Here is a 25,378-nt window from a genome sequence, read left to right as displayed (position 1 = left end):
TGGAGTTCTCTGGGATTGTGGAGAGCAAATTGTCTGTGGGGAAATGACATTTCCTTTCCAATTGTGCTATGCACTCTGCAGTTATGTGTATTTGGCAGTTCTTTTATTATGCAGCACAGGTTCTAAGGGCCATGTTAACCATGTCATTAACTCAGTCCAGGCCTTTAGGCACTCTGCAATGCACTTGAGCCCCTGAACCTTAGAACTGGGGATAATGTGAAAGAAATTGGTGTGTTTTGGTGTCAAATTCTAATGAGGTCCCACATGGAAATTGCTGAGACACGGTGGAGAACAGAGGGCAGGAAATACCACCAGTCTCTACACCTGAGAAGGTGAAATCCAGGAGAATGAAAGCTGCAAGAGCCACAGAGGAGAAAGCAGTGATGTCTCTGATGTCAGAGCATCAACAGGGATTCAATTCATGTCACAAACCCATGAAAAATTGCAAAATCCAAATCCTTTGTGAAGGTTTATTTAGAAAAACCACAACGCTTGGGAGTCACTGTTACATAGCGTGGTAATTCTCTTCCTCTTGAGTAATATGCACCACACCGTGCGCATGCAATTACTTTTGTTCCAGAGCTAACATCATTTATTTATTACATGTACACATATGGTCCTCAGTGCACACTACACTTCACATGGATGTTAGGACACGCACAAAGTTGAGCTTTTCCATGAAAAACCTGTATAAAAAATACAAACCAAACTGAAGCAGTCAATACGAGAAGCAATGTGCAAAAATAGATAGTTACTCCTGAATGTTTGCTTAAGAAAAAGGGACTCTTCTGTCCTTGTTCCCCATTCAGCATTGACAATGCCAGATGTTTTCTGAAAGTAGGATATGAAATAACTGGTCACATTCTGCCTGCCTTCAGGTTAGTTGCAGAGATTTTTAACCAGCTAAAAAATCCTGTATTAGTATGAAAATCTGCCTCCAAACATCACCACTGTGTGCTGTTGCTGCATCCAACAGATCTTTATATTGTTGTGACATCTGACCTGTGACACTCAAGGCTGGTGACAAACAAGGCCTTGTGTAGAGGACACAGAAGAGGCAGAACAAAGACATCTCTGGTCACTGAGCCCCTGGCAGAGGAGCTGCCTGCAGAAAACAGCCAGGGATTGGGAGCTCTCCTCACACATGCTGGAAGGAGCCAGGCTCCCAGGTCCCGGCCATGGGGTGCACAGCTCTGGCCCTTTCTGCTCGCCCATGGTGGGGCTGGTGTTGGAGATGATCCCTCCAGGGTGGGGCTCCTCCCTGCACAGGACCCGTGGCTGTGCAGAGGGCATGGCAGATGAAGGGATGAGCCCACAGGGCTTTCCCCAGCCAGGGACCTCGGTCCATGGTGCAAACTGGGGCTGCAAAACACACCTGACTGGGTCAGCACGTGTGTGGCTCTGAGCAAAGCTAAACAGGACATGCTGCAGACACCTTCAAGCAGTCAGATCAACCCATCCTGTGAAACTGCTGCATGCAAATACCAACACTGTCAATGGCAGCTACGACTAGAAATGGATTGCACTTGTTTCCCTTGAACACAGATACGTACCACTAAGAAAGAAAAAATAACCATTCAAAAATCTTCAAACAATTGACTGATAATTGGGATTCCCTTGGTTGGATCAAAGGAAAAAACCCAAGAAATTAGGGGCAGAGTGATTCCTATCACTGAAGGTTATCAGTAACATAATATTTAGGTGTTGTGGATGGGGATTCTTCCCACCCATGAAACTTCATGGTGCAAAGCCCAGTATTCCCCTTGTAATCCAAGTGCTTTTTAAGGATTCTATTTAAGCCCATGCAGAGTTATGACTGTATTACAGAACTTGTAATTTTTTTTAAATGGGAGGTCAAAGTTTTTTCACAGCAAATCCTGCATGGATCCAGGGAAAACCTTAGCAAGACTCCCCTGTGTGTTTTGTTTTTTACTTGCAAAGCAAAGGTTTCTGTTTATTCTGAGGAAGGGAAGTGGAAATTGTAAAGACTGGGAGGGAAATAAATTGTAGAGACTTCTCAGAGAAGTAAACTGTGGCTACTGCACTTCATATCCCAGCTCAGCAGACCACTTTAGCCAAGTATTTTAAGTGGGATTTCAGTGAGTGTTATTCACTTTGGACCCCACTACAAAGACCAGTATCCAACAGGAAGAGCATTGCCTTGGACCTTCTCATTTCCTTCCAAAAGGCACAGAGGGAGGGTTCATCCTGTTAGCTCACAGCTCAGCAAGGTGAAAACATGCTCAGGGAGCTGTGCCAAGCATGCCCAGGTCTCTGATCCCAGAGCCCCACAGCAGTCCCTGCTGGCTCAGGAGCATCCTGCAGTGACTGTGGTGTCCAGCACTGCCCGAGCAAGCAGTGCTTCATCCCTGTCTCAGAGAGGCCAGTGTGCCCCAGGTGACAGTGCTGGCTGCAGGAGCATTTCTGCAGCTTTTTGAAAGCTTGGGGTGTGTGACACATCTGACCTGAGTGTCCCTTGGTTCTCACAGCATGTGCACGTGGAACCAAAATGAACCTCTGGCTGTCAGTCAGCTGTTGGCAGTGATACAACTCTGGTAGAGAGTACTTTTAGATGGTGAAATACACAAAATGGAACATCAGACTGAATTCTTACTGAAATTTCAATGCTGTTGAGCATTGGGGTTAGCTGCTGCTTCGTGAGTGCTTGTAAGCCAAGGCCATGATTTAGCAATGCATTTGTGCATGTGCTTAAATCTGCCTTCATTCAGATAAACACTGGCACGAATACTCATGTGCCTTGTGATACAGGGACAAACCTCAGCTGCAGCAGATAAATGTCAGTCATGTAGCTGTCAAAACTACCCCTTTAATGTCTTTCCCTGGTAGCACAGTGGCTCTCCTGGATTAAATATTTAATTAATGTTCATCTAAAAGATCCTGAGAACAGTCCTATAATGCTAACAAAGGTACATAAATGCAGAACTAAAAAAAGTCAAACTCATGGCTCAAAGCAAAACAAATATTGCTCAGAATACTTGTTTAGGTTAAGATCACTAGCTGTAAACTGTGCATTCTAGTAACAGACAAAGACTCGTTGGCCTAGGAAAAAAACCCAAAACATTCAACATCTACAGGATTGGCAACACTAATATTACTTCACAATGTGGAGTAAGAATAAAAAACATCAGTGTAACATTGCAAAATGATCCACCTAACCTAAGCTTATGTAAACAAGTACGCTTTGACAATGTTTATACGTCTAGGCGTGATCCTGCACAGGGAGCTGGACGGGTGGAGACACAACAAGGGTGACAGGAGCTGTTCCAAGGTGGTTCCAGCTGCCCAGATCCCTGCAGGAGAGAGGCTCAAGGGTGTGAACCTGCAAACCTGTACTGGCATCACTAGCTCTACTCCTGGGAGCAGCCCATTGCAGGATTCAGTTCAGCAGGACTATACACATAAGTAAGGATTATTCACAAACATAAGGCATTGCAGAACTTGGCCCTAAAATTTCTATTTTCAGCAGAGAATCCCTTATCCAAATACAAGGTCATATTTTTATATATCAAAAAGTGTCTAAAATAAGGGTCAGAGTCACTATAAGTTATGCTCAGTAACACAGTTAAGATGCATATTGGCTTCAGATACTGCAAACCATTTTCTTCATTAAAATCAAACCAACTATGAACCTTTCTCATACGAATTAAATTAACCATGAAAATTAAAAATGAGCAGGCTCTGTTTTCAAGGTTAAAAGGAGACATTAACAGAAATCAGCAACTCCCATGGTAACAGTTTTCCAGTGCCTTCCCTCCTGAGCAGTGAGCACTCTGGGACTGCAGTGGTGTGGCCTCCAGTGCTGCCTGGCGTCCTGGGTGCCGTGGCTACTGCCGCTCCCCTTCCACGCGCTTCTTCCGCACTGTGGTGGAACAAGGAGAGAGTCACCGCTGCCTGCCTGAGAGCCTCAACACCCCTGCCCACCACATGGAACAGCACAGAAGGGAGGAGCTCCTGGGAAATGCCCAGAAGAAATATGCCCACAAATACCATAATCAATTACACCATAATGCTCAACAAAATAATTGTACCTAAACTGCATTTTTGTATCGCAGACCGTAGAATTTCACCAAGTGTTCACATCAGTACATTTTCCACAAAAATCACATTCTGAGCTAAAGGTTTTAGGTTATTTAAAAAATCACCACTTCCTGCACTTCCTTCCAGTGATTCCATTTAGATTTTATTACAGTTTTATTGTTCTTTTAAAAGACACTGTGTTCCAGCTAAATTGATACTGGTCTGCTCCAGTCTGCAATGCTCTGGATTATTTAAGCTTTAGGCATCAAAAATTAATAACTTCTGTAATTGCACAGTGTATACTATAGGTAAGAAATAGTCATATTTTTTTAGAAAATAATTTGAAGTACTATTAAGAACCGATATCCATTACTATTTGCAAAAAATATCATATTGGACCTTCAATTACCTGTTTAAACTTCACATGCTCTCACTGCATCTGGTAATCAGTTAATTAACTCTGGCTTTTCACTAGAAACCACATAGGTTGAAGTTGCCATTTAGCAAAGCAGAGTGGTAAACCTTGTGTTATGGACAAGATTATTTTGACAAGCAGCGTGAATTTTTACAGCACTTAAAGATGCATTATACCTGGTATAGATCAGGCTTAGTTGGGCAGCATTTGCTACTCCACATCCTAATAAAATGCATTGAATCTTTTCTGACCTGGCCAGATAAGATTTGTGAGGTTCTCCTGTTTGTGTGATACAAAATTTAGTGTTATGTCAGTGTCATGTCCTGTTTCTGATATTGAACAGCTGAAGCACAGAACAAAGCAGGAGAACTTGATGAATGAATGCTTTTCACCACAGAAAGTCAATAACAACAATATATTGCTAAACATCTCATTACTTTACTAAGAGGAAGTTTTTTTCATCATGCCTTTTTGGCAAATAGACTGCATTATTCCAAATCCTGCAGTGTAGCATCAGTCATTTGTGTCTGCTTTCAGTGTTTTGTTCATTTATTTTATTGAATTTCATTAGGAATTCTGTCCTACAAAATCTTGAACAAAACCAAACAACACGAACACAGGAAAATCAAGATTAGGACATAAGTCTAATGACAAGTTGTGAAATAATGAGGAAAAAAAGAGTTTTTCTCTCTTTGTAGATAGGATATTTCAAATACCCTTCTGGGACACTGGCAGAAAAAATAGTATATAGTTGGAATGCTAAAAATTAAAATTTCAACCCCCTAAAATTTTGTATGAAAGAAAAAGGTTTTAGCTCAACTTATATCTTAGCTCCCACAGAGAGAAACCCAAGCTGAAACCCACAAAGACATCATGGTTTGATACCCCAGCCTGAAGCAGAGCTGATTAAAAATACTAAGTTTAATTTCTTTTTTTCCCTCTTCTCATTCTAAATTTCTCCTGCCCAGTCATCTCCTTTGTCTTCTGTGTACTGAGCACACAGGGCAGGCCATGTCACACTCAGGTGACACTTGCAGGGTTTTATTGTCTTTGCCTGTACTTGGTCACAAAAGCAGGAGGGTCTGGTTTGCTCCCTTGCCTGGGCAGGCCTGGCCCATCATGGGCTGGACAACAAAGTCAGGACTTCTGTGTCCTCTGAGAAAACAGGATGGGTTGGACTCCTCATTTACTGGCCAGAACAGCTGATAGAGCAGTGAGAAATCTAGGACACTCCATAGAAAAGGCTGAAATAACTCCCCTTCCCAGAAGGAGCAGGAGAAAAATAGTGGCTCCTAATCCCAGTAAGATGTTTGCTGTTTTCTGCTCTAGAGCCTGAGGAGCTTTGCATCTCCCCTCACTCGGAGCAGCGTGAATGCTGGGGTCAAAATTCCATCTGAATGTACAGACAGGGAGAGCTGTGCCTGGGAAGGTCAGGGCTTGGCTCACACAAAGAAATGATGAGTAAATGTAGTGGCATCTTACCCAGATCGTTGTTTTTAGTGATAGCTGCTGCTACCCTGGTTCTTGGACCTTGTTTTGTGAACTGGTATCCAAACTTGAGAATCCTGGAGTTCTCCTCCAGCATCTTGGCAATCTCCATCTCTACAGCTGTCCCAAGCTGCTGCCTCTGTTGGGGATGTGGTGAAGTGTCCCCAAAAGAAAAGGAAACATTTGCTTTCATACGGGAGAGAAGGAAGTGGTTGCATTTAAGTACTGAGCTGCAAACTACACAGAGAATCCCATCCCTGGAGATTTTGCCCCGGCTTTTGTATTTGGCTTTGAGTAGTTTTATTGAGAAGTTTTCCACTCTTTGGTTGCACTGACTGGGGACATGAGCTGCAGAATGACTGAGCCACAGAGGCTGCCTTGACTCTGCCAGGGGCCTCTGGTAGAACCCTCTGGGAACGCATATAAAAGAGAAACAAAAGTGAACCTCCCCAATGGTCTCTCTTTACCTGGTTGTCAATTTTAATCTCTGTTAGGGATTCATTCTTTTTCAGTGCATCAATCAGTGCCAAAATCCCTGTCCCAGTGATGAAGTTGGATTCTACATTCAGACTCTTCAGTGTTTTGTTCACTTTCAACATATCTGCAAATGCCTGAAGGGCCAAAAGAGGGAACATGAGATAACATCTTGAAAGTTTCAGGGAATAACAGGGAATCTGCAAAACATAGCTTAGTACCAACAAGAAATAAAACATAAATATGCTTAGAAGAATGGAGAGGTAGATCAGAAGAGATTATATTTCTACTTTTCATAGCCATAGGGAATTCCTGCAAGGGAAAATAAAAAATGTATCCTAAAGCAGACATGGACCTACTTAAAATTTGTTGTGGTTTTTTTTTTTTTTTTCCCCATTAATGTTAAAACTTACAATAGCTACGGGGTCATTGCTTCGAGTAGCTGCAAGACTGAATGTCTTCACATGTGTGTTGGTTTCCAGAGCTTTTGCAAATTCTTTCAGTGTTGGAATAGGAATATTCTAGGGTAAAAAGACAAATCCAGTAATTAGGAAAGCCAATCACACTGCTGATTTTAATTATTATGGAACTGATGGATGAACAAGCACAGTGTCCCCTGCTGCTTTCAGGAGTGTGTCAGGGTGGGCACAGTGGCCCCAGGGGCTGGTGCTGCCCGCGATGCCAGCGCTGCCCGGATCTGGGTCAGGCCGAGGCCAGCACGGGACCCTCGCTGAGACACTTTCTACTCCTCTGCCAGTTCTTCAGTCTCCAGTGCCAGCTCCTCCTCCTCCTGCCTGTGAGGGCTAATTGAATTTGGCCAGTGATGATTACATAGTACCCATGAGATATCTTCCTTCAATCTGCTGAGAAAGGCAGCCAAAGGGAGTCACCCCCTGGGCATTTAATCAGCATTTAATTCGGTATCAGGAATTGATGACCTTGGAGCCACTACAACAGTCCTTTCCCCACCCCTTCCCTGAGTGTCCTGCTTTTTCTGAACAGTAAAGAGAGACAAAATTTGAGGATAAAAGGCACAGGCTTTGGAAGTATTTGAATAAATCCTCCTATCGTGACATGGACAAAACCACAGCATCTACCTTTATGTTGTTGAGATTAACTTCTGTGAGACCAGGATCATTTGCTTTTATCCTCTGTAAACTTGCTTCCACATTGGTTGGATTAGGTGGCTCCTCAAAGATGGGCTTGACCTTTTCACCTTTCACCACATCTGCAACACAAAATCTCATGAGATGTGAGCCAAGGAACAGGCACCATCACTCTGGCTGTTCCATTCCCACTTAGGTTTGTACTGCAGCAATCCAGGAAGGGTTTATGAGAACCACAAAACCTGCAAGTAGGAGTATTATCCCCCTTACCCCTGCCATGCCTTGTGCACCCAGAGCTGCCACTGGAGGCTGAGTTCAGGGAGGATGGGACAAAATCCCTGTACAATTAATTGGAGCCAAAGCAGCTTTGAAGGCTATTGTTTGGGATGTGATATACTGCAAGGGCTGCTTTGTGCTTTGTCTAATATCTGTAAAGAAAGGTGTGCTCAGAACTTGCCCACTGTATTAGTGAGAAAATGTCCCTGCCCCTCTGAATAGACTGTGCTACATAAAGCAGCACGAGCAGGAGGCCCCTCAGTTTCCTCCTCTCAGCTGATACTATCAGCCTTACTATAAATTCAATTAGCTCTTGTAAAATTGCAACATCTGCACTTTTAAAATAATAAAACCATCAAAGCATGAAAAGTAAGTCTGTCTGCCAGCACCAAGATTTATGAAATCTTTGAGTAGTCATGTTCCAAAGAACTATGGTATTTAGTGCTGGAAGCTATGAGCTATAAATATTCTCAGAGAGGCATAAACATCGTAGCTTAGAACACAATTAGTACTTCTAATTCCCATGCATAGAGTTGTGGAGATTAATTTATTAACCCTGCCTGCCCAAGCCACTAGAAGCAAGAAAGGAATCTGTGACCACAAATGTGTTTGAATCCTTTTATTTTATGCTGCAGACAGGCAGAGGTCTTGAAGACTTCTGTGTTCAAGTCTCAGTGTACTACACATTGCTGTTCCTTGCAATGGGCAAAAGTTCATGCCATATCATGGGCCAAAAGAAAGCCACATCTTATTTAGAACTCATACTCATAGTAGAGATGGTCATAGACAAGTCTTGAGCTGGTTTTCACTCTGTTCCCTTTGATGCCAAACCTTTTTTTACACTAATTCCCTGAGAGACCTCACATATCCCTGATAACATTTCAGCCTTTCTAGGGAGCTGGGAATTGAAAACTACCTTTAGAGAATTCACCTTGGATGCAAGGATAGAAAGTAAATAAAAAAGCAAATAATTTTTTGCACTTGTGGAAGAACCCTGCCAGACTGGAAGGAAGGGAGACACAAGCACCCTGTCCTCAGGTTAGACATCACAGTGTACTCTGTCTAGAGTTAGGAGGAATTTTAATTTTCTACTTCTTGTTGCTTTCCATGAGTTTTTCTTGTTTCTTTAATCATGGTGTTGTTTTGCCACATTGATGAGCAGACTTTTACTGAAGCATTTCACTTGGCTAAGGAAAGGTATTGCTTTTGGACCAAAGAATAAAGTGATGTGATGGTGATTTTCTGGTTCATAGGTCTGTGATTGGAGCATAGTTTAGCTGACTCACATAGCTGACTTTTTGACTTAGTACAACAAAAATATTCTGAAATCTATGAGGATTAGTAATGCATGCAGTTGCCTGTTATGAGATAGAGGGCAGCTCACACAGGGCCCCACTGGGAAGGCTTGCAGGGCAGCTTTATCCTGAGAAAAATGAAGTGACATGGTGTCCTGTGTACTTTCCCACCTCCCCTTTAGCAATGGAAGATGGAAAGGAAAGCCCTTGGTAAAGATAGCTGCTGTTCTCATGGCCTGAGAAGAAGAAACATTTTTTTTAGTACAGTTTCCCTAGGAAAAGGCATTCCACAGTTTTGTCTTAAAAAGTAAAGTTTAGCCCACTAGATATCCCAGGGCCTGGAGGTGACGAGCTCTGCATCAAGGCTTGGCAGCTCTCAAGAAAAGCTTGGAATTCAGATGCACCCATTTGTCCCTCCATCCAGCCTCCTCTGGGCTGCTGAGCTAAGATCAGATTCACCAAAGGTCTGTTTATTTAGTGCAAACATTTCTGGGTTTGTTTTTAGTAACTACAGCTGTTTCTCCAGGGGATTTCCAGAATGATTCCGTTTCCTGTGTCCCTAGGGAGCCACAGAACAGGCACTCTGCACCACTGCCACAGGAGCCAGGTGGAGGTGGGAGATCAGAGGGAGTGCCTGGGGCAGGAGCACATCCAGGCAGTCTTTGCCTCTCTGTGAATTCAGGGATTCTGCCACGAATTTGAGCCCAGTGATTACAAGTAATTTTTCAGGTGTAAATGTGGGAACCTGGGGCAGGATGGCCTGGCCTGAACTGCGGCCAATTCTTGGCTACAGCTCACTCTGTTTTCTGCCTGCTGCCTAAACTGACATGGAATGGAAATTTATATGTCTTGGTCTCTTAAATACTCCCACTCTTTCAAACACCTCTGCGGAGCCAGATACTGCTCTCTACAAAAACAAATTTCCTCAGGAATGATCTGTATACTACTGTTATTATAATGTATTTTTAGATCATTTCAGGTGTGTAAATGTGGGAACCTGGGGCAGGATGGCCTGGCCTGAACTGCGGCCAATTCTTGGCTACAGCTCACTCTGTTTTCTGCCTGCTGCCTAAACTGACATGGAATGGAAATTTATATGTCTTGGTCTCTTAAATACTCCCACTCTTTCAAACACCTCTGCGGAGCCAGATACTGCTCTCTACAAAAACAAATTTCCTCAGGAATGATCTGTTTGTATACTACTGTTATTATAATGAATTTTTAGATCGTATTTACTTTTAAAAAGTCACCTTTCATGATTAATTATATCAATCAAAGTTAGGTCCAGTTAGATTACACTAAATTAGACCAACAGACCCCACCTACAGCTGTAGAAATCCCCAAAGATGACACACAGCCCACAAGAGAAATCTGCTTGCTTACTTCTCACGATTCCTTTTCCATCTTTACCACGGGCTCCTGCTTCATCGAATTTTGGGTTGTTGACCATGTTGTGCACTCCAAGAACAGCTGAAATGTGTAAACACCAGCAAGAGGATACAATGTTAGTGACAGGAACACAGACTGCAGGAAAGTATCTGCTACAAACTGTAGTTTAGTTCCCCAAACAAAACCCCCTTTGTAAAATGTTAACTGTGTGTGTCATGTCTTCTTGTAGGGAGAGCCTTTTGGGCTCCAAATTCTGGAGATACAGACACTTTCAATATAGATTTTTGAACAATTGAGTCAATGTAGAATGCATATCCCAGAAGTGCCAGCTGGAAGGAACCACTGTGGGTCATCTTGTCCAGCCTCTCCCTCAGGCAGGAGTGCTGCCAGCACTAATGAGGTCAGCCATGGCTTTGTCTGCTGGGGTCTGAAAACACCCAGGGATGGAAATCCCACAACTCTTTGGGTAAATTGTTTCAGTGCTACACTCCTAATCCCTTTTCTTCCCCAACATACGATCTGAATTTCTTATTACTCGTATGTTCTATTGTTTGGTGTATCTGAGAATTTCACTGTACATGTGATGAGCTGAACGCATTGACATTCCCACCAGGGATTCCAATGGAAGCACATCGATACTAATGGGCTTGGAAAATAATCAGAAGTGGTGAAGATACCCAGGTCTAATCACCTGGCAACCAATTTTCTCATTCAAGGGGTTAGATTCCAAATTTCCTCATGGATTCAGGATCTTTATCCACTGTATGCTGTAACAAGTTCATCAGGCTATTTGGGATGTCAGAGTTGAGAGGAGGTAGCTGTGGTATGCTACAAACAATGTGGATACAGTGGGATCAGTCACTTCCATTGCAGTGCCAGCACCCCAGCCTGCAGCCCACTGCCACCCTTCCCTTCCCCAAATCACATGAGCTCCTTCATCTTCCCCCCTGGCCTGACACATCAGCTTTAAGCAGAGAAGTCTGAAGTCACACTTCAGTCATCCTGGGCAGCGTGTGGCCCACGGCTTGGCCACCCACCAGAGCAGCACCAGGGGCTTGAGGGGTCATCATGAGACACTCCTGGTGGCAGGTCTGGCCAGAGAAGAGCTGGGCATGTGGGAGATCACATCTGCACGTTTTCTAACCTGCAAGGTCATAGAGCTCGGTATCGGAAGCACTGGCCAGGGCCTCTTCTAGCTCTGGATCCAGGGTCACCTTCTCTTCTGTGCGGGTTTCTACAGGCTTTTCTTTAGGGATAAATATTTTTCCTAAGATAAGGAAAAAAGCCAGAGTGAGTAATGAATTATTGGAACAACTTCTTTGCCTCCTGGCAGCAGAGGAATAGGTCTGTGACAGTGGAACTGCTTGGAAATATTATCACATGTGTGTTTTTCTCTTTCTTACTTGATGTTATCCTCCACACCAGGATCTTAATAAGTCTAAAAATAAAAGGTGCAGATTACTGCTCTGTGTTGGTGATTGTTATTTTAGGAATTTGCTCTCAGGAGGAGTCCCAGCTGGGATTTTTCTGAAGGTCCTGTGTCCTTAAATAGGCAGAATCAGGTCTACACAAAAAGCTTGAAGAAATTTCATCCTTATATTTAAATGAGGCACTAGGAGTAGTTAAAACTATCCTACTGCAAGAATCCTTCAGTTCATGAACTTCCATACATGATCCTGAAAGCTCAGCAAACCTGTTCTCTTCCAGTAACTCAGTTTAACTGCCAGCCCCTCCAGAGTATTTTCCCTCTGTGTCTCCTGATAATTCACATAAATAGCCTTATTCTGATCATTTGTGCAGGCCTGAAAACTCTGAACTGAACCACATGTTGCCCAAGAAAGACTCCTGGCATATTTGTTTCTGTATCCTGCTGATAGTTTTGGGTTAGCAGATATGTTTCCATGCAATATTCCCCCAAGACTGAGGTCACTGGCCTGTCTGCTGAAATGAGGAAAATGCAGGATAAATCCAGGAACAACACAACAAGTTCCACTACTCCTTGAGGCTGCTATGATGTTAACCTCAGCACTGTGATGATGTAACTGCAAATGCCTGGAGTGAGGCCCTGTAAGTCAGAGCTGGAGCTGCACTCAGCTCTGCTGGGCTTTTCCCTGCTCCGCGTTCCTGCCAGCCCCTGCAGAACTGGATGATCCCCCAGGCAACAGGCAGTGCCACTGCTCCAACAATTCCAACAATTCCAGTAACAGGGAATTCCCATGATCTACTGTCCACTGTGCCATAGCTCTCCTCACCTTGTCCCTAACAACTGCTTCTCAGGCAGGCTTTAATTAATCCTGTTTTAATGATGTTCTATGGTGCAGGCAGCTTTGGCCCACTGTCAGCTTTAAATTTTCGGTTTGTGCAGCTTTTTACATGCTAGATATAATTCTTGAAGCATTACATCTAGTCCTGTGGCTTTCTGAAATGTCTCTAAAATAGTTTAATTTTAACTGAATTAGTCATATTGTTACCATTCATAAATGTAATCCTGATATTTAGTATTGAATTACAGATGTTTTGCCTCTCTTTTTTCAACACTGTCATCCTTTTGTGGCTTCATTTTCCCCATTATGGTCCAAAGTATCATTTTCATGTAGTAATTCCCAATTCATTTATATCTTTTATACATATATCTTTATAAATTGTCTACAGATATTTTTATGCTGTCAGCTTTCATGACTCAAGTCCCTGAGTAAGCTCAGAAAAAAACTTTAATGGAAATTTCTGAAACATTGGCAAGGTTTATTGATACATGATTCAAATTATTTAACTTACAGATATTTCTACCAAGGCTAAACAACTTCTGAGTACAAAATTGGACAGAAAGCTATGCAGAAAGTCAAAGCAGAATCATGGTATGATTTATTTTTCATGTGATACTTTAAGTAAGTAATCTTTTTAGAAAAGGCTTCAAGAAGATAAAAGCCTTTGGTGGGTGAAAGGTAAGAACCATTTTAACTGTGACTGCACTAGGTCACAGCAATTAAGGACAGCCATCCCAGCAGCATCAAACAAAAGGCAAGTGGAAATCTGAGGTAAGGAACACTCTGCACAGGCAGGTCAGTCAGGCTCTCCAGATCTAACAGCAGCACACGTGGTCAGACTCCAGACCCCCTCTGTGCTACCACCCAACCTGAAGTGTTGGTGGCAGCTTCCAGGCTCCACTGACCAAGACTTCACTTGATGCCAGCTAGACATAAGAAGAAGAATTCATTACTGTGCTGGAGGCTACAAAACCAAAATCAATCAGAATATCCAAGTAAACAATCAATAGTGAGTGAGCAATACTGTCCAGAAAGGGTTTTCCTTTCAGATCACTGTGAGTTTCAAGTACTCAGTAGGTTGTTTGAGATATTGAGGGAGTTTTTATCCTGATCACACTGTTCTGTAGCAGCGATTCCACAGGGCCACAGCCTGTGGAGGCAAAGCATCTCCATCAGGCAGTGAGTGATTCTTCACAGGCCCAAACCCAAGTCACACTTTTAACAAACACTGATCCAAGGCTGTACTTTCACACATAACATTGTAAAGGGACACAGGACCTTGAATTTGGACTAAACTGGACACAGTATGTGGTGTAGTTGGTCTTTAAGGACGTTGGATATGTGAAGGTTAAGTATGTTGCACAGCAAGAAATCAAGAGGCAATGAAAACCTCTAGAGGCTCATACCTTTCCTGTACAGTTCACATATATAGGAATACAATTTTAAACATTTGTTTCAGGCATATGTAATTCTTGGATACCAGCCTGAATCTCGTTAAATGTGTACATGATTCCCAATGATAGTTTCATTTAACGCATTCTCGGCAAATGTTTTAGAAAAAAAAGATTCTATTCTTGGTTATATGAAGTATTTAAAGGGGCAAGGTCATGTCAAAGACAGTAATATACATATTTAATGTATGTGGGTCTTGCTGGCATCCAATGGTGTTTAAAAGTATTCATTTTACTGCTATCTAGATAAGAACATTCCACTGTGAAGAGATGCTGTAGCACAGCAGATGGAGGTTAAAAAACTCCTGAATTTAGCATATTATTAGGAATTTATTACCTGTCCACCAGCTGTAAAGCTGTGTGTCTGTTTATAGACAGCTGTCAACCAGTTTTCCTTCATTATTTAAGGACAGAGTTTAAAGATTCAGGAGGTGTCTCCTAGTCCCACATCTGTACATTGTAAATTCATTATCCATTCATCATGGAATTCACTGACAAAATAAAATATGGATTGTGGCTTCCTTGATTCAATGGTCCAACCTAAAATTTATTACTTGGAAGAAGCCTTGGAGGAATAGTGACATTTTATTATTATAAAGTGAGATTTATGAGGAAAGGCTGCTGCTCTTGGTCTTCTTTATATGCACACTGTGTTTCAGAAGGTACTTTATTATTACTTTATTCTATGTGGTGTAATTAATGTTGCCTGTGTTATATTTTGCCTCCAGAACATGCTAATGTTCTGTGCTAAGTCTTAATAGTAATAGCTTAACTTTCTACCAATGGAAAACACAGTGACAAATGTTCTGTTAATGCATAACTTGAGCTACTTTGTTGTTAACAAGACAAAAATAACCACACTTCTGTATATGAATAATATATTTTTTGTTTAACTGCAACCAAACTTCAATTGAAGTCAAATATAATTTTATTTTTACACAAGTATAGAAACCCAAAGTGTGTGGAATCCCCAGTGCTTTCTTTCAGTGTGAAATTTTAAGTGTGCATCACTGCATTCTCCCCTTCTTTTGGCCAAACTGGGCCAAAGGTGTCTGGGGTGACCTGGGTGATGGCTGAGGCAGCTGATTACAAACAGGGACTGGCTGAGTGTGAGTGCAGTGAGCAGAGTTTTGTCCTGGCTCAGTTTAACAGCACACCTACTCCTTTTCACCCACTGCAAAAACAAGACTTCTATTGAAACTGAAAGAGGATATGGTTTTCCTCAAAAGAGGCTACAGAAACAAAATCCATTGACAGCCAGAGGGAAGAAGGATTCAGAGGGAAGCACTACAGAGAGACACAGAAATGTGGACCAAGGTAAAAGGAAAGCAAATTCTCTATTAAAAAAAAAAAAAAGAAATTCACTGGGAACAGTCATGAAACCATAGATCTCATTTTGGTTCAGCCAGGTCTCTTTTCCTGCATTGTGTAAATGCCCCCATTAAGCAATGTCAGAGTAAAGCAAGGAAATGAGATCTCCACCTTCTTATACAGTCATAATTAACTACCATATGCACATCTATGGGAGGATTATTTAAAGATATTTTATAATACAAATGCATTTTCTGCTGTAATTGTAAAACAACAATGTACTTTCTTTTCCTATATAGTGTAGCTCAGATTATTGTATTTTCTAGAAAATACCTGGTTACACTTAGTACTTCTGACTTCTCAATGAATCACTGAGTAGAGTGAGTGCCTGTTTGCTCTCAATTTCAGAATGCTACACTGACCTTGGGAGTGAAATTCAATAATCCTGGAAACCTGCCTTGCATAAATCACAGGCACCTGATTCACTTTTTTCATTTTACACTATTCTTTTCTGTTGACACTTTCTTTAAAACCTCCCTACAAATATTCTATAAAAATTGAGCTAAATTAGTTCTTACCAAGGACAAATTTGTATTATGAAGAAGGAAACATGCCAAGTTCAAGTAAGCATGAAGCTGAACACCAGTATAAAATAAAAATGCAGAATCATAATTGTTGTTCTGTTGCTCTTGGATTAGTGGTATCAGCATATTCTATGCCTTAAAAATTATGACAATGGAATAGGAAGGCTGCAAAGATAAGCATTCCAAAGTTGTTAAATCTATTGTGCATAAACACAAAAAGTGAACTTAAGTTGCACCAGTATCCTTGACTTTGATCAGCATGCTGTGATTCTGCCACTGCAGCAATACCCTCCAAAGAACTCTCCTGGAAAGTATGCTTGCTCAAACAAAAATAAACAAAAGCCAACCTGTACTTTTTTAAAACAGAAGGAAGCCCAGAATTTCTTCAGACCCTCACATGGATTATCACAAGTTAGGATGCAGCCCTAGGGCAGTTCTCTGCATCACCTCCTGCATTACTCACTCCACCAAGCCAGCAGAAAGCTCTTATGTCTGATGTGGAATGGTGCTGGAGGAGGAAGAAACTCAAACTGTGCCACTGCACTTCAGGTCCTCCTGGACATCAAAGACCTCTGAAACGTGGGCAGAGCTGAATACCACACTAGTTATGTTCCTTTCTGGCCTCTTTTCTCCCACCCAACACATTCTTCTGCTCTTTTCCTTCCCTCATTGTGCCTTCCCCATCCCCTATGTCTCCTGGTTTTGAAAAGCTCTGAGTCCTGACCCTTCCCACCACCTTGCTTCTGCCCTCCCTTCCTTACCACTGCTCTTCTCTACAGCTTCTTTCCCCAGAGCTGCCACATCTAATCCTTCATCCTGGAATATTCACACAGCTCCTCAAACCCCCCACTCCACCTCTCTGCCCCAGCCTCTTTGCTGGCTCTTTACTCTTTTTTCTCCTTTACAGTGCCCTTACAAAGTGAGGAGAGCTCTGTCAGAGCAGGAGGGAGTCTCCCTGCCCTTGGTCCTGGTGTGCCAGGAGCCTCTCAGATGAGGAATTTCAAGAGCCCAGCCATGCCAGGTCCCTCTGGGCACTGCTGTACTGCCTGCACAGGCAGGCAGGAGCTCTGAGCAACACTCACTGCAGGAGGAATGCTTGGAGAATGCTACAACAAACTGGATGTACAAGAAAGCACAATATTTTGAGGATGCCAGACTCGAGTATGTTTCCCTGGGGATTTCATTTCGAGTCTTCTCTTCAAAGCACAGAGGCACTGCAGGTCATAAAAAAACAGCTGGAAAAATTTACTCTAGATGGATAAAACAATGTGTTTTCTCCTAATCTTGTTCTTGGAAGCAGCTAAGTCCTTTTTGCTGACACTTTCCAAAAATTCAACTCGAGGCAGCCTCTCAGCATGGGAAATTTCACTGTGAACTGTGCAACTTTGGCAAAGTCATGAGTGACTAAAAGAGAGCCTTAGAAAAGCAAGCAGTGAAAGGCACTGGCCACAGGCATTACTGTCAGCAACTGCAACGCTTTCAATGCCTTAAGAGACAAACATCAGTTCTAAATTTAATCCCTAAAGAATAGGAAAAAGGTGGCAAAATATTAAACAAACCATTTAGGCATTGGGGGTGAAACGACTGCCATGTCAATCCAAGAAAGATAGAGAGTCTCTATATTAAACCCTGACTTTGAAAGCAGTGTGTTAGACACAGTGGAATTGGAACTCATTAGCATCTGCTCTAACACTCTGACCTCCTGAGAATGACTGTCCTTATTACTGGTGCTGTGTGTTGATACTCTGCTTGGCACAGCACCACATGCTACATTGATGGTCTCTGCCAGAGCAACTGAAAACACTGATTTGGCCAAAAGTTCTCTGGTACTTTCTTTCCTTTCCCTTTTATCAATCAGCTGAAAATGTTAGTATTTAATCACATACAAGCATGTTTCTCTTCCCTTTCCAGTCACAAATAATAATAGCCCAATCCACTGGAGTTTTTCCATGACTTTGATGAGAACTGGATTGTATCCAAAATGAAATGGTTTGGCAAGGAGCAGAAGACTGTGTAGAAAACAGGGACAGTGGTGAAGGGTTGAAACAGCAATCCTTAAAGCAACCTTTCATAGCTAATGACATTTCACAACAGAAGAACTTTTTAAAATTGTGTTTCATTAGTGCCATACAGTTCAGAGAAGCCCTCAACAAAGCAGAAGCAGAAATGCTGTTACCAGTTGATGTCTGTGCCACAGCAGGACTCAGCTCTTTACTGAGGTCAGACTGAGGCACAGACTGCAGAAAAAACAGCACTGACAGAACTCTGCAATACTTTGTCTGCACTGCCTTTCATGTTCCCACCTTTTCTTTTTATTCCTGGGTCATTCATGAACTTGAAAATGATACTTCACATGGAAGTGATGGAAGTCTGATAACCACCAGTCCCAGCTACATGTGTTAAGTACAGTGGGTCAGCTGTACTTAAGTACAACCCTAAGTAACTTCCACAGACCATCAGGTTCTATGTAAGGATTTCTAAAACAATATCCTAAGCAGGAACAAATGAAAAATACACAAAATAAACACTTACAAACTGCCCATCACCATGGCCCCAGTTATCAGCCCTTACTCTTCACCTACACTGCTCATTACTACCAGACATCTGTGTGGCACAAGAGCTCCTGAAATCCACCAGATCATTTCAAACCACACAATGGGGCACTCAAATGAAGTGCCCAGCCCTGACTTGCATTAGGGAGGAGGTGGGCAAAGCAGTCTGAAAACATTTCTCAGTGGCCAGCTTTGGTTGTGAGCCTGTGATCATTTCAGCCCTGGTTCCAGCAAACCTTGGGTCTCCACTGAAATCTGAGATCTGTCCCATACAGGCTTAAATCCTTTCTGTACAGCAATTAATGAAGTACATTACCAAGCTGCAATATGGCAGAGGTCCAAAACCCTAATGCATTCCATACGTTTGATTGGTTTTGCCAAACATCTCCAACCTCTTGAAACCACAATTACAACCAAAAACAAGGCAATTCCCTGCATAATCAGCTCCCCCCTGTCTTGGGCTCATATTTAACACTTCCTGTGTTTTAGCTATTCTGCATATCCCTGTCAGCTCTGGAATTTGGTTTAGCTTGTTTTCTAGGACAATCAAAACCTTATGGTTGCTCAGCATATAGAGACCAACACAGGCAACTGAGTTTTTGTCCTTCAGCAGCTGCTTGGTATTGCTTCTGGGTCAAGAACTCTAAAATATTAACAACAACAACCAAAAAAACAAAAAGAGTAGATAAAAAATAGTCACAGTAGATAAAAAATAACAGTAGATAAAAAATCATCATGTACCACAGACTGGTCTGGAAGGAGGATATGTTAAATGCCACCTTCTTTTCAGCTCATCAGTGAATTCCCAAGTTTTAGCTTTGTATGATAACTGTAAGAACTGGTAGAAATGTCACTTTACATTTAGTAGAAGCATCCCACTTCCTAAATTTGAAAAAATAAATGATTTCCCAGTGGCAGACAAATATCATAGTACAAAACACTGACAAAAGTTCAAACAACACTTGACATGCTCTAATCCTACTGACACACAAATATTCTTAGGTCATAAATACCAAATGGCAAACTGGCATCAATTCCTCCCAAATATACACATCTGGATACATTTTAGAGCTGCTTGAGAATTTAATTTTTAACTAGCAGAAGTAGGATCCAATTAATTTGGAATTATTTACAGAATGGCTATATTACAATGTATTTAGAGTATAAAAAATAATTTAACAGAAACCTATATAATCATATAAATATTTACCAATCTGTAAACACATCTTAGAGACCATCAACATGCAAAAGATGAGAAATAAGATTTTCCTCAAGAGACATCCTTCTTTAGAATTCTTCTGAGGACACATTTTAGAAATTTAAATTATTTTTCCTGAACTAATTACTGAGCTTTGGAAGAATACTAATTATTCTCCAATTAAAGCATCTAGCATGTAGTATCAGATTTGAAAATGTCTTTCAGGATTGCTTTGTTTCCTTGAATGGGAAATATCTTCTTATAAGTGTAAATCAAGTAATTTATATTTTAATACAGCCATCCTGTTGGTTTGTTTTTGTTTTTTTCAATTGAGAGTGTCAAAATGAGTGACACTGCAGTTACAAGCATAGATTCTAAGATCCAGGAATAGCCACACATGGACTTTGTACAACATTCATCATGTTTTACCAATTAGCAGCCAATTAGCAGGTTTATCATCGATCCCATGGGAGGATTTCAGTGCATGTGGCAGATGGAGATTTCAGTTATATGTTTTATAAGGCTCAGCTTCTGCACTGCTGGAAGTCTGGTGGTGTTTCTGCAGGACACCTCCAGCCAAGCCACAGAGGGGCAGCAGGACTCACACTCCAGCACCAGTTCTGGATATGCCAAGCTCAAAATAAACAACTTTCTTCCTAAAGTCAGTTCCCTTAAAGCAGCACAAAAATTACACTGTGCAGCCCATCAGTTCTCAATTGTCAAGGTACTGGACCTCATCAGATCACAGATTAATTCAGTTATTTCTAACCAACAAAGAAACAAAGGGTATTTTCATAGCATTTGGCCTCTGACTTCAAAGAAACTGTAGTATAATTCTGTGTGTTTAGATTATAATTGTAAAATGACTGCAGGAATCACAGAACACATGGTTGTTTTCATTTGACTTAATCTGCTAAAGCTGATACTGAGGATTTTGTCATGAATTTGTATTGTACAAAGAGGAAATTAAGGGAATAATTCCTGTAGCCTAAAACGCTGTCATTACCTCATAATTGTAATAATTCTTGAAATTGTAATTTTGAAGCAAATGAACACAGTGAATCAAAAGCCAAATTAAGAACAGCTTTAAATGCTAGGAGGGCTGCATTCACTCTGTGCTCAGGGGGAAGTGAAATGTGTGGTTGGCTGTGTTTGCAAAGCAGTGGTATTTCCACAGCAGAGACACCAGGAACTAATAAGCAGAACTAATAAGCACTTTAAGGGCATCTGGAAGCAAATGTAGGAATAACATTGCTTCAGCTTCATCAAAAGAAAACTGAAATGGAATAAACAGCCCAGTCCATACAGTACCACTGTCAGGGACAACACAGGGACTCACTTTGCACAGATCCAGGGCCAGTCCTGTGGCCATATACCATTCCATACGCTGCTGGGGTTTGTGCGCTGGTGTTTCAGGCTCATTTGGAGATCTCAGATATAACTACAGTGAAAACTGCAAAATCTTAATCTTAAGTCTGTAAATATCAGTAAGGTGACTGAAGGTGTTGGTATAAATACCTAGGGGCCTGCAGGCAGTGACCTGTCCTGCTCTGACCCAGCAGGACAAGTGTAGGAGACTGAAAACAATTGGTAATTAATCCATACTTCAGTAAAGTGCTTTCCTTCCTGCACAGTGTCTGCTTGACCTCTCCTGCTACTGGCAGGATCTCTGCCCTCTCACTGCATGGCAGTGGGCTCACCATCAGCCCTGTGAAGAGCAGGATGTGGGCATTTTGATGGGGCAAAAAGTAGGTTAAAGAATACGCTGCGTGGTAAAATGACACATTGATCAGATATAGCTGAAAAATGTCTCATTTGTCTCAAATCATTGTTTCAAAGACTGAGAACACAATGTAGTGACAGTAACAACTCCTGGCCTATGAAATGTTATATAAATAACATTTTACATCTTTGGTAATGGTACATAATGTAAAAATGCTGCCTTTGACTTTCTTGAAGTATCTGCTTTCCCTTAAGCAGATCCCACTGAAATAATGGCAAATCCATTACACAGCCAGAAATGGACCCAGACATAGGAAGTTCCTTCTTGAATGAAGGGGTTGCCTGAGGCCAGCATTTTTGTCCACTTTTTATAAACAGGGAAAAGGAGCTAGTGGTACTAAAGGAATATTGTTTGTTTAAATTATGACTGTTCCTGCCCTGAGGTTATCCTACCAGTGTTTAAATTATTAGAATTAGGTTTTCCTGTTTTTCCCCTTTTTTTTCCTGTAGCTGTAGGACAAGGGTAGCAGGGAAAGTGTCTGTATGAATAGCATTGCCAGATGTGATAGTAAAGAAGTGGAAAAATACTTATTTTTTGTAACTGTATTCCCTGAGCTGTTACATGCAGCACTTGTAGGCAAGATTCACTCAGAAAGGCATTTATGTGTTTCCTCCTGAACACGTCCCCCAGTGCAATACCCCTGCATGGCCTAATGCTGAACAGGGACCAGTCCCTTGGGGCTGCAGAGGGCACCTTTGTGCTCGAGTGCACCCCGAGGCACTGGCTGACCAAGAGCTGCTGCCTGAGCCCTGTGCTGCACTGGGGCTCCTGTACCCCCAACAGGTCAATAACCCACCACAGACCACGGAGCTGCCATGGCACAGCCCACGGAGCTGCCACGGGACTCCAGAGCAGTGGGACAGACACCAGGGCAGCTAAACCCCCCTCCACCTTCTGCTGCAGCAGCTCTAGATCTGACTGAGCCTCGCCGCGCACTGTCAGAGCCCTGGGCTCCGGTGTCCCCGCACAGCGCACGGAGCAGGCAGGCACCAGGCACTCTCCAGTCTGTCTGCTCCCCAGAGCCAGCACGAGCATGGCCAGTACCTTTCTTTTCCCCTGTGAAGGGTACGAAGTCTTCTCTGTCCTTGTGCTCCAGAGCTTGCTTCTCCAGGTAGGAGAGCAGGCGCTCTCTGTCGAAGGGGCCCGTGGCAGGTTTCGTGGTCTGGTCCTTCTGCCGAAATCCCGCTGGAAGCAGGGCATTCTGTGAGAGAGAGGGGCATGGGAAGGACAGCAGGCAGCTGCACACAGTGCTCCACATCTCATCTCAGTGGGTTTCAAGTGAAATCATTCTTTGCATAATGCTCTTGGGTGACAGCAGTAACACACATTACCTAAACATAATCACGAACCCCAGCACGTCATTCAGTCTTCCCGACTTACTGCCCACTAATATTTGTATTAACCATATTCACAGGCAGAGCACCAAGGAACTAAGCAAGGTCAGAGTCCTTTGTTACACATATTATAACCACAGTTTGCAGTCCTGATAAACCAGGACATGTTTTCTGTACTTTTCCTTTACTCTTTTGCCTCACCATTTTTCTCTCACTGAAAAAAAAATTCCTTTCATTCTAAAGCAGATGTCTCAGAATTCAGAAATGAATAGCATGCACTAAAGGGACTGGTGAATGAGGTAGACTTCAGCTATTCAGAGTATGAGGAAGCAAGCAGATAACTCCCACTCTCAACATGTAGCTGTGGGATCCTGTGATTTCACCTGCCTGTAACACAGGAATATGCATAAGGCCCCCACATGTCAGTCCAGGAAATCCCAGGAAGAAATGCAGGTAGGTGGAACTTGCAGTGCACGTGCAATAATGCCAAGGTGTTGAAGGTGCCCCAGAGTACTTCACAAACATTTCCTCACTGGCCAGAACACGCACAGTAAATGTGATCCATGGTGAATACAAAAGGAATTCTGTGCGTTCTGAGCACATCCACTGAACTCAAGTCACCAGTTATTTTACCTGTGCATGAAAAATTTGCCCAGAGTGCTCCAAATTCATTGCACATATGTAGCATAAATACAAATGCACCATGGCCTGAATTATTGGGTTGGTTGGTGTTGCTTTTTTATGGTTTTCTGTATCTCCATTTGAGATGCCAGATACTTGAAAATACCAGAAAATGTAGAAGTGGTAGTAGTGTGGGAAGTGGCAACAGAGATCTTTAAATTCTTTGCGAGAATTTCTCAACTATTAACAGGATTCAGCTACATAACTGTCATTTTCCAGAGAGTAGGAATAATTGGGATATTATTTATATATATATATGTGTATATATATATATATATATATATATATATATATATATATAAATAATATCCCAATTATTCCTACTCTCTGGAAAATGACAGTTATGTAGCTGAATCCTGTTTTTCTTGATCATTCCAAATATGTTCTCTTCAAGTAAAAACATATGTGCTGAATGACACAGTCAACAGATAGCTCAAAACACCTGATCTCCATAAACACAGGTTATGTTTGTTTACTGCTGTGCTCAGAAATAGCAGCCATAAAAAGCTTCTCATTGTGTTGCACTGTGCCAACATGATTAAAGATTTAGACTGCAGACAAGCTCATGTCTAAATAGACATGGGATAGACCAAGAGCACAGTGACTTTTAGAAAAGTAGCACATCCCAGCAGGAATACCACCAAAATGTCTGTAGCTGAGCTGCTCATACCTTAAGGTTCACTGTCCCTACTGCAACAGAATACAAATGAAAAACAGTGCAATGTGTGGCATTTCTAACAGGCAGTGCTGCAATTGCCATCACTCACCTCAGGATCAAGGTCATCCAGAACGTGTTCTAGCTGCTTCAGTTCATCCTCTGAGAGCTTGCTGAGTATTTCATCTTCGTTGATATTCTTGTACTTCTCCAGCTCCTTTCGGAAGGGCAGAGACATGGCTCCTGCTGCTCTGCTCTGCTGCTGCTGCTCAGGGTTTCAACCATCCAGGGGTGCCCAGCTCCTCCAGCCACGCTCCCTGCTAACAATAAAGCATTGTGAGCATCTCCATTGAGCTGAGAGTCCTGGAAAGCTGAGGGTCACAGTGACACTTATTAATGAAAACAAAGCAGCAGGATGTCCTGGCACAGCACAGGGGGTGTGGGATGTCCTGGGCAGAGCAGCCAAGGAATAGCAAGGACGGGTTCAGTAAGCTGGGGCACAGCAAAGAGCAGCTTCGAGACAGAGAGAAGGAAAATATTAGCAACTTTTGCTTTTTCATAGAAATATAGCTGGTTTATTTCATTTGCTTAGAAACAGTATCTGCTTGCTCTTTTGGCCAGAAGCAAAGGAAAGTGGTAGAGTAAAAGACAACAATCCAACACTGACAAACAAAAACCAAAATGTTATGCTTTGAGGGATTCTGACTTATCCCAGCTTTGCTGGTGGCTGAAAGCTAACCCACATCATCTTGGCTGACTTTTTGGCACATTCTGGTTACCTAAGCCTCTCTCAGGTACACTGGTAGTTAGTCTTACTTCAGCATGTTTGGATACAAATGATAGCACATATCATCAAAATTCTTGGAGTGAGGGGATGCTAGTTATAGCTCAAAATATTATCTGTAATTCAGTCTGTTACATGGGAGACCTGCAGAGCTTCAAAACTTGAAAAAAACATGAAAAAAACATGAACTTGGTATTTCACAAACTATTTTAGTTTTAAAATTTGAATACGATTCCTTGTTAGATGATCCCAACCGACAGGGAACAAGAAGTTCTCATTTGCATGACCACAACAGTCATT

General features: G+C 42.2%; 1 protein-coding gene across 2 annotated transcripts; it reads right to left on the bottom strand.

Moving 5' to 3' along the window:
* Positions 1 to 456: 456 nt before the first annotated feature.
* On the bottom strand, positions 457 to 24,615 carry LOC121343634 (tropomodulin-2). 2 transcript variants are annotated; one of them, XM_041418961.1, is made up of 9 exons: positions 24,407 to 24,615; positions 22,669 to 22,825; positions 11,626 to 11,748; positions 10,476 to 10,562; positions 7,513 to 7,643; positions 6,829 to 6,936; positions 6,409 to 6,552; positions 5,936 to 6,080; positions 457 to 3,880 (listed from the first exon to the last, which is right to left on the bottom strand). In XM_041418961.1, exons 1-9 carry the CDS (start codon positions 24,530 to 24,532, stop codon positions 3,846 to 3,848), a joined length of 1,056 nt encoding a protein of 351 aa, XP_041274895.1. In that variant the 5' UTR covers positions 24,533 to 24,615; the 3' UTR covers positions 457 to 3,845. The 2 variants fall into 2 exon arrangements, with proteins under 2 accessions (XP_041274895.1, XP_041274896.1); XM_041418962.1 differs by lacking the exon at positions 457 to 3,880 and adding an exon at positions 4,981 to 5,043 and having other exon boundaries at positions 24,407 to 24,595.
* Between the last annotated feature and the right edge of the window lie 763 nt (positions 24,616 to 25,378).

The sequence above is a fragment of the Onychostruthus taczanowskii genome, unplaced genomic scaffold (genome assembly GCF_017590055.1).
Source record: "Onychostruthus taczanowskii isolate IOZ18803 unplaced genomic scaffold, ASM1759005v1 scaffold6, whole genome shotgun sequence".
Taxonomy (NCBI): domain Eukaryota; kingdom Metazoa; phylum Chordata; class Aves; order Passeriformes; family Passeridae; genus Onychostruthus; species Onychostruthus taczanowskii.
Note: the sequence above shows the minus strand (reverse complement) of the source record. Positions and strands in the feature narration are given on the sequence as shown.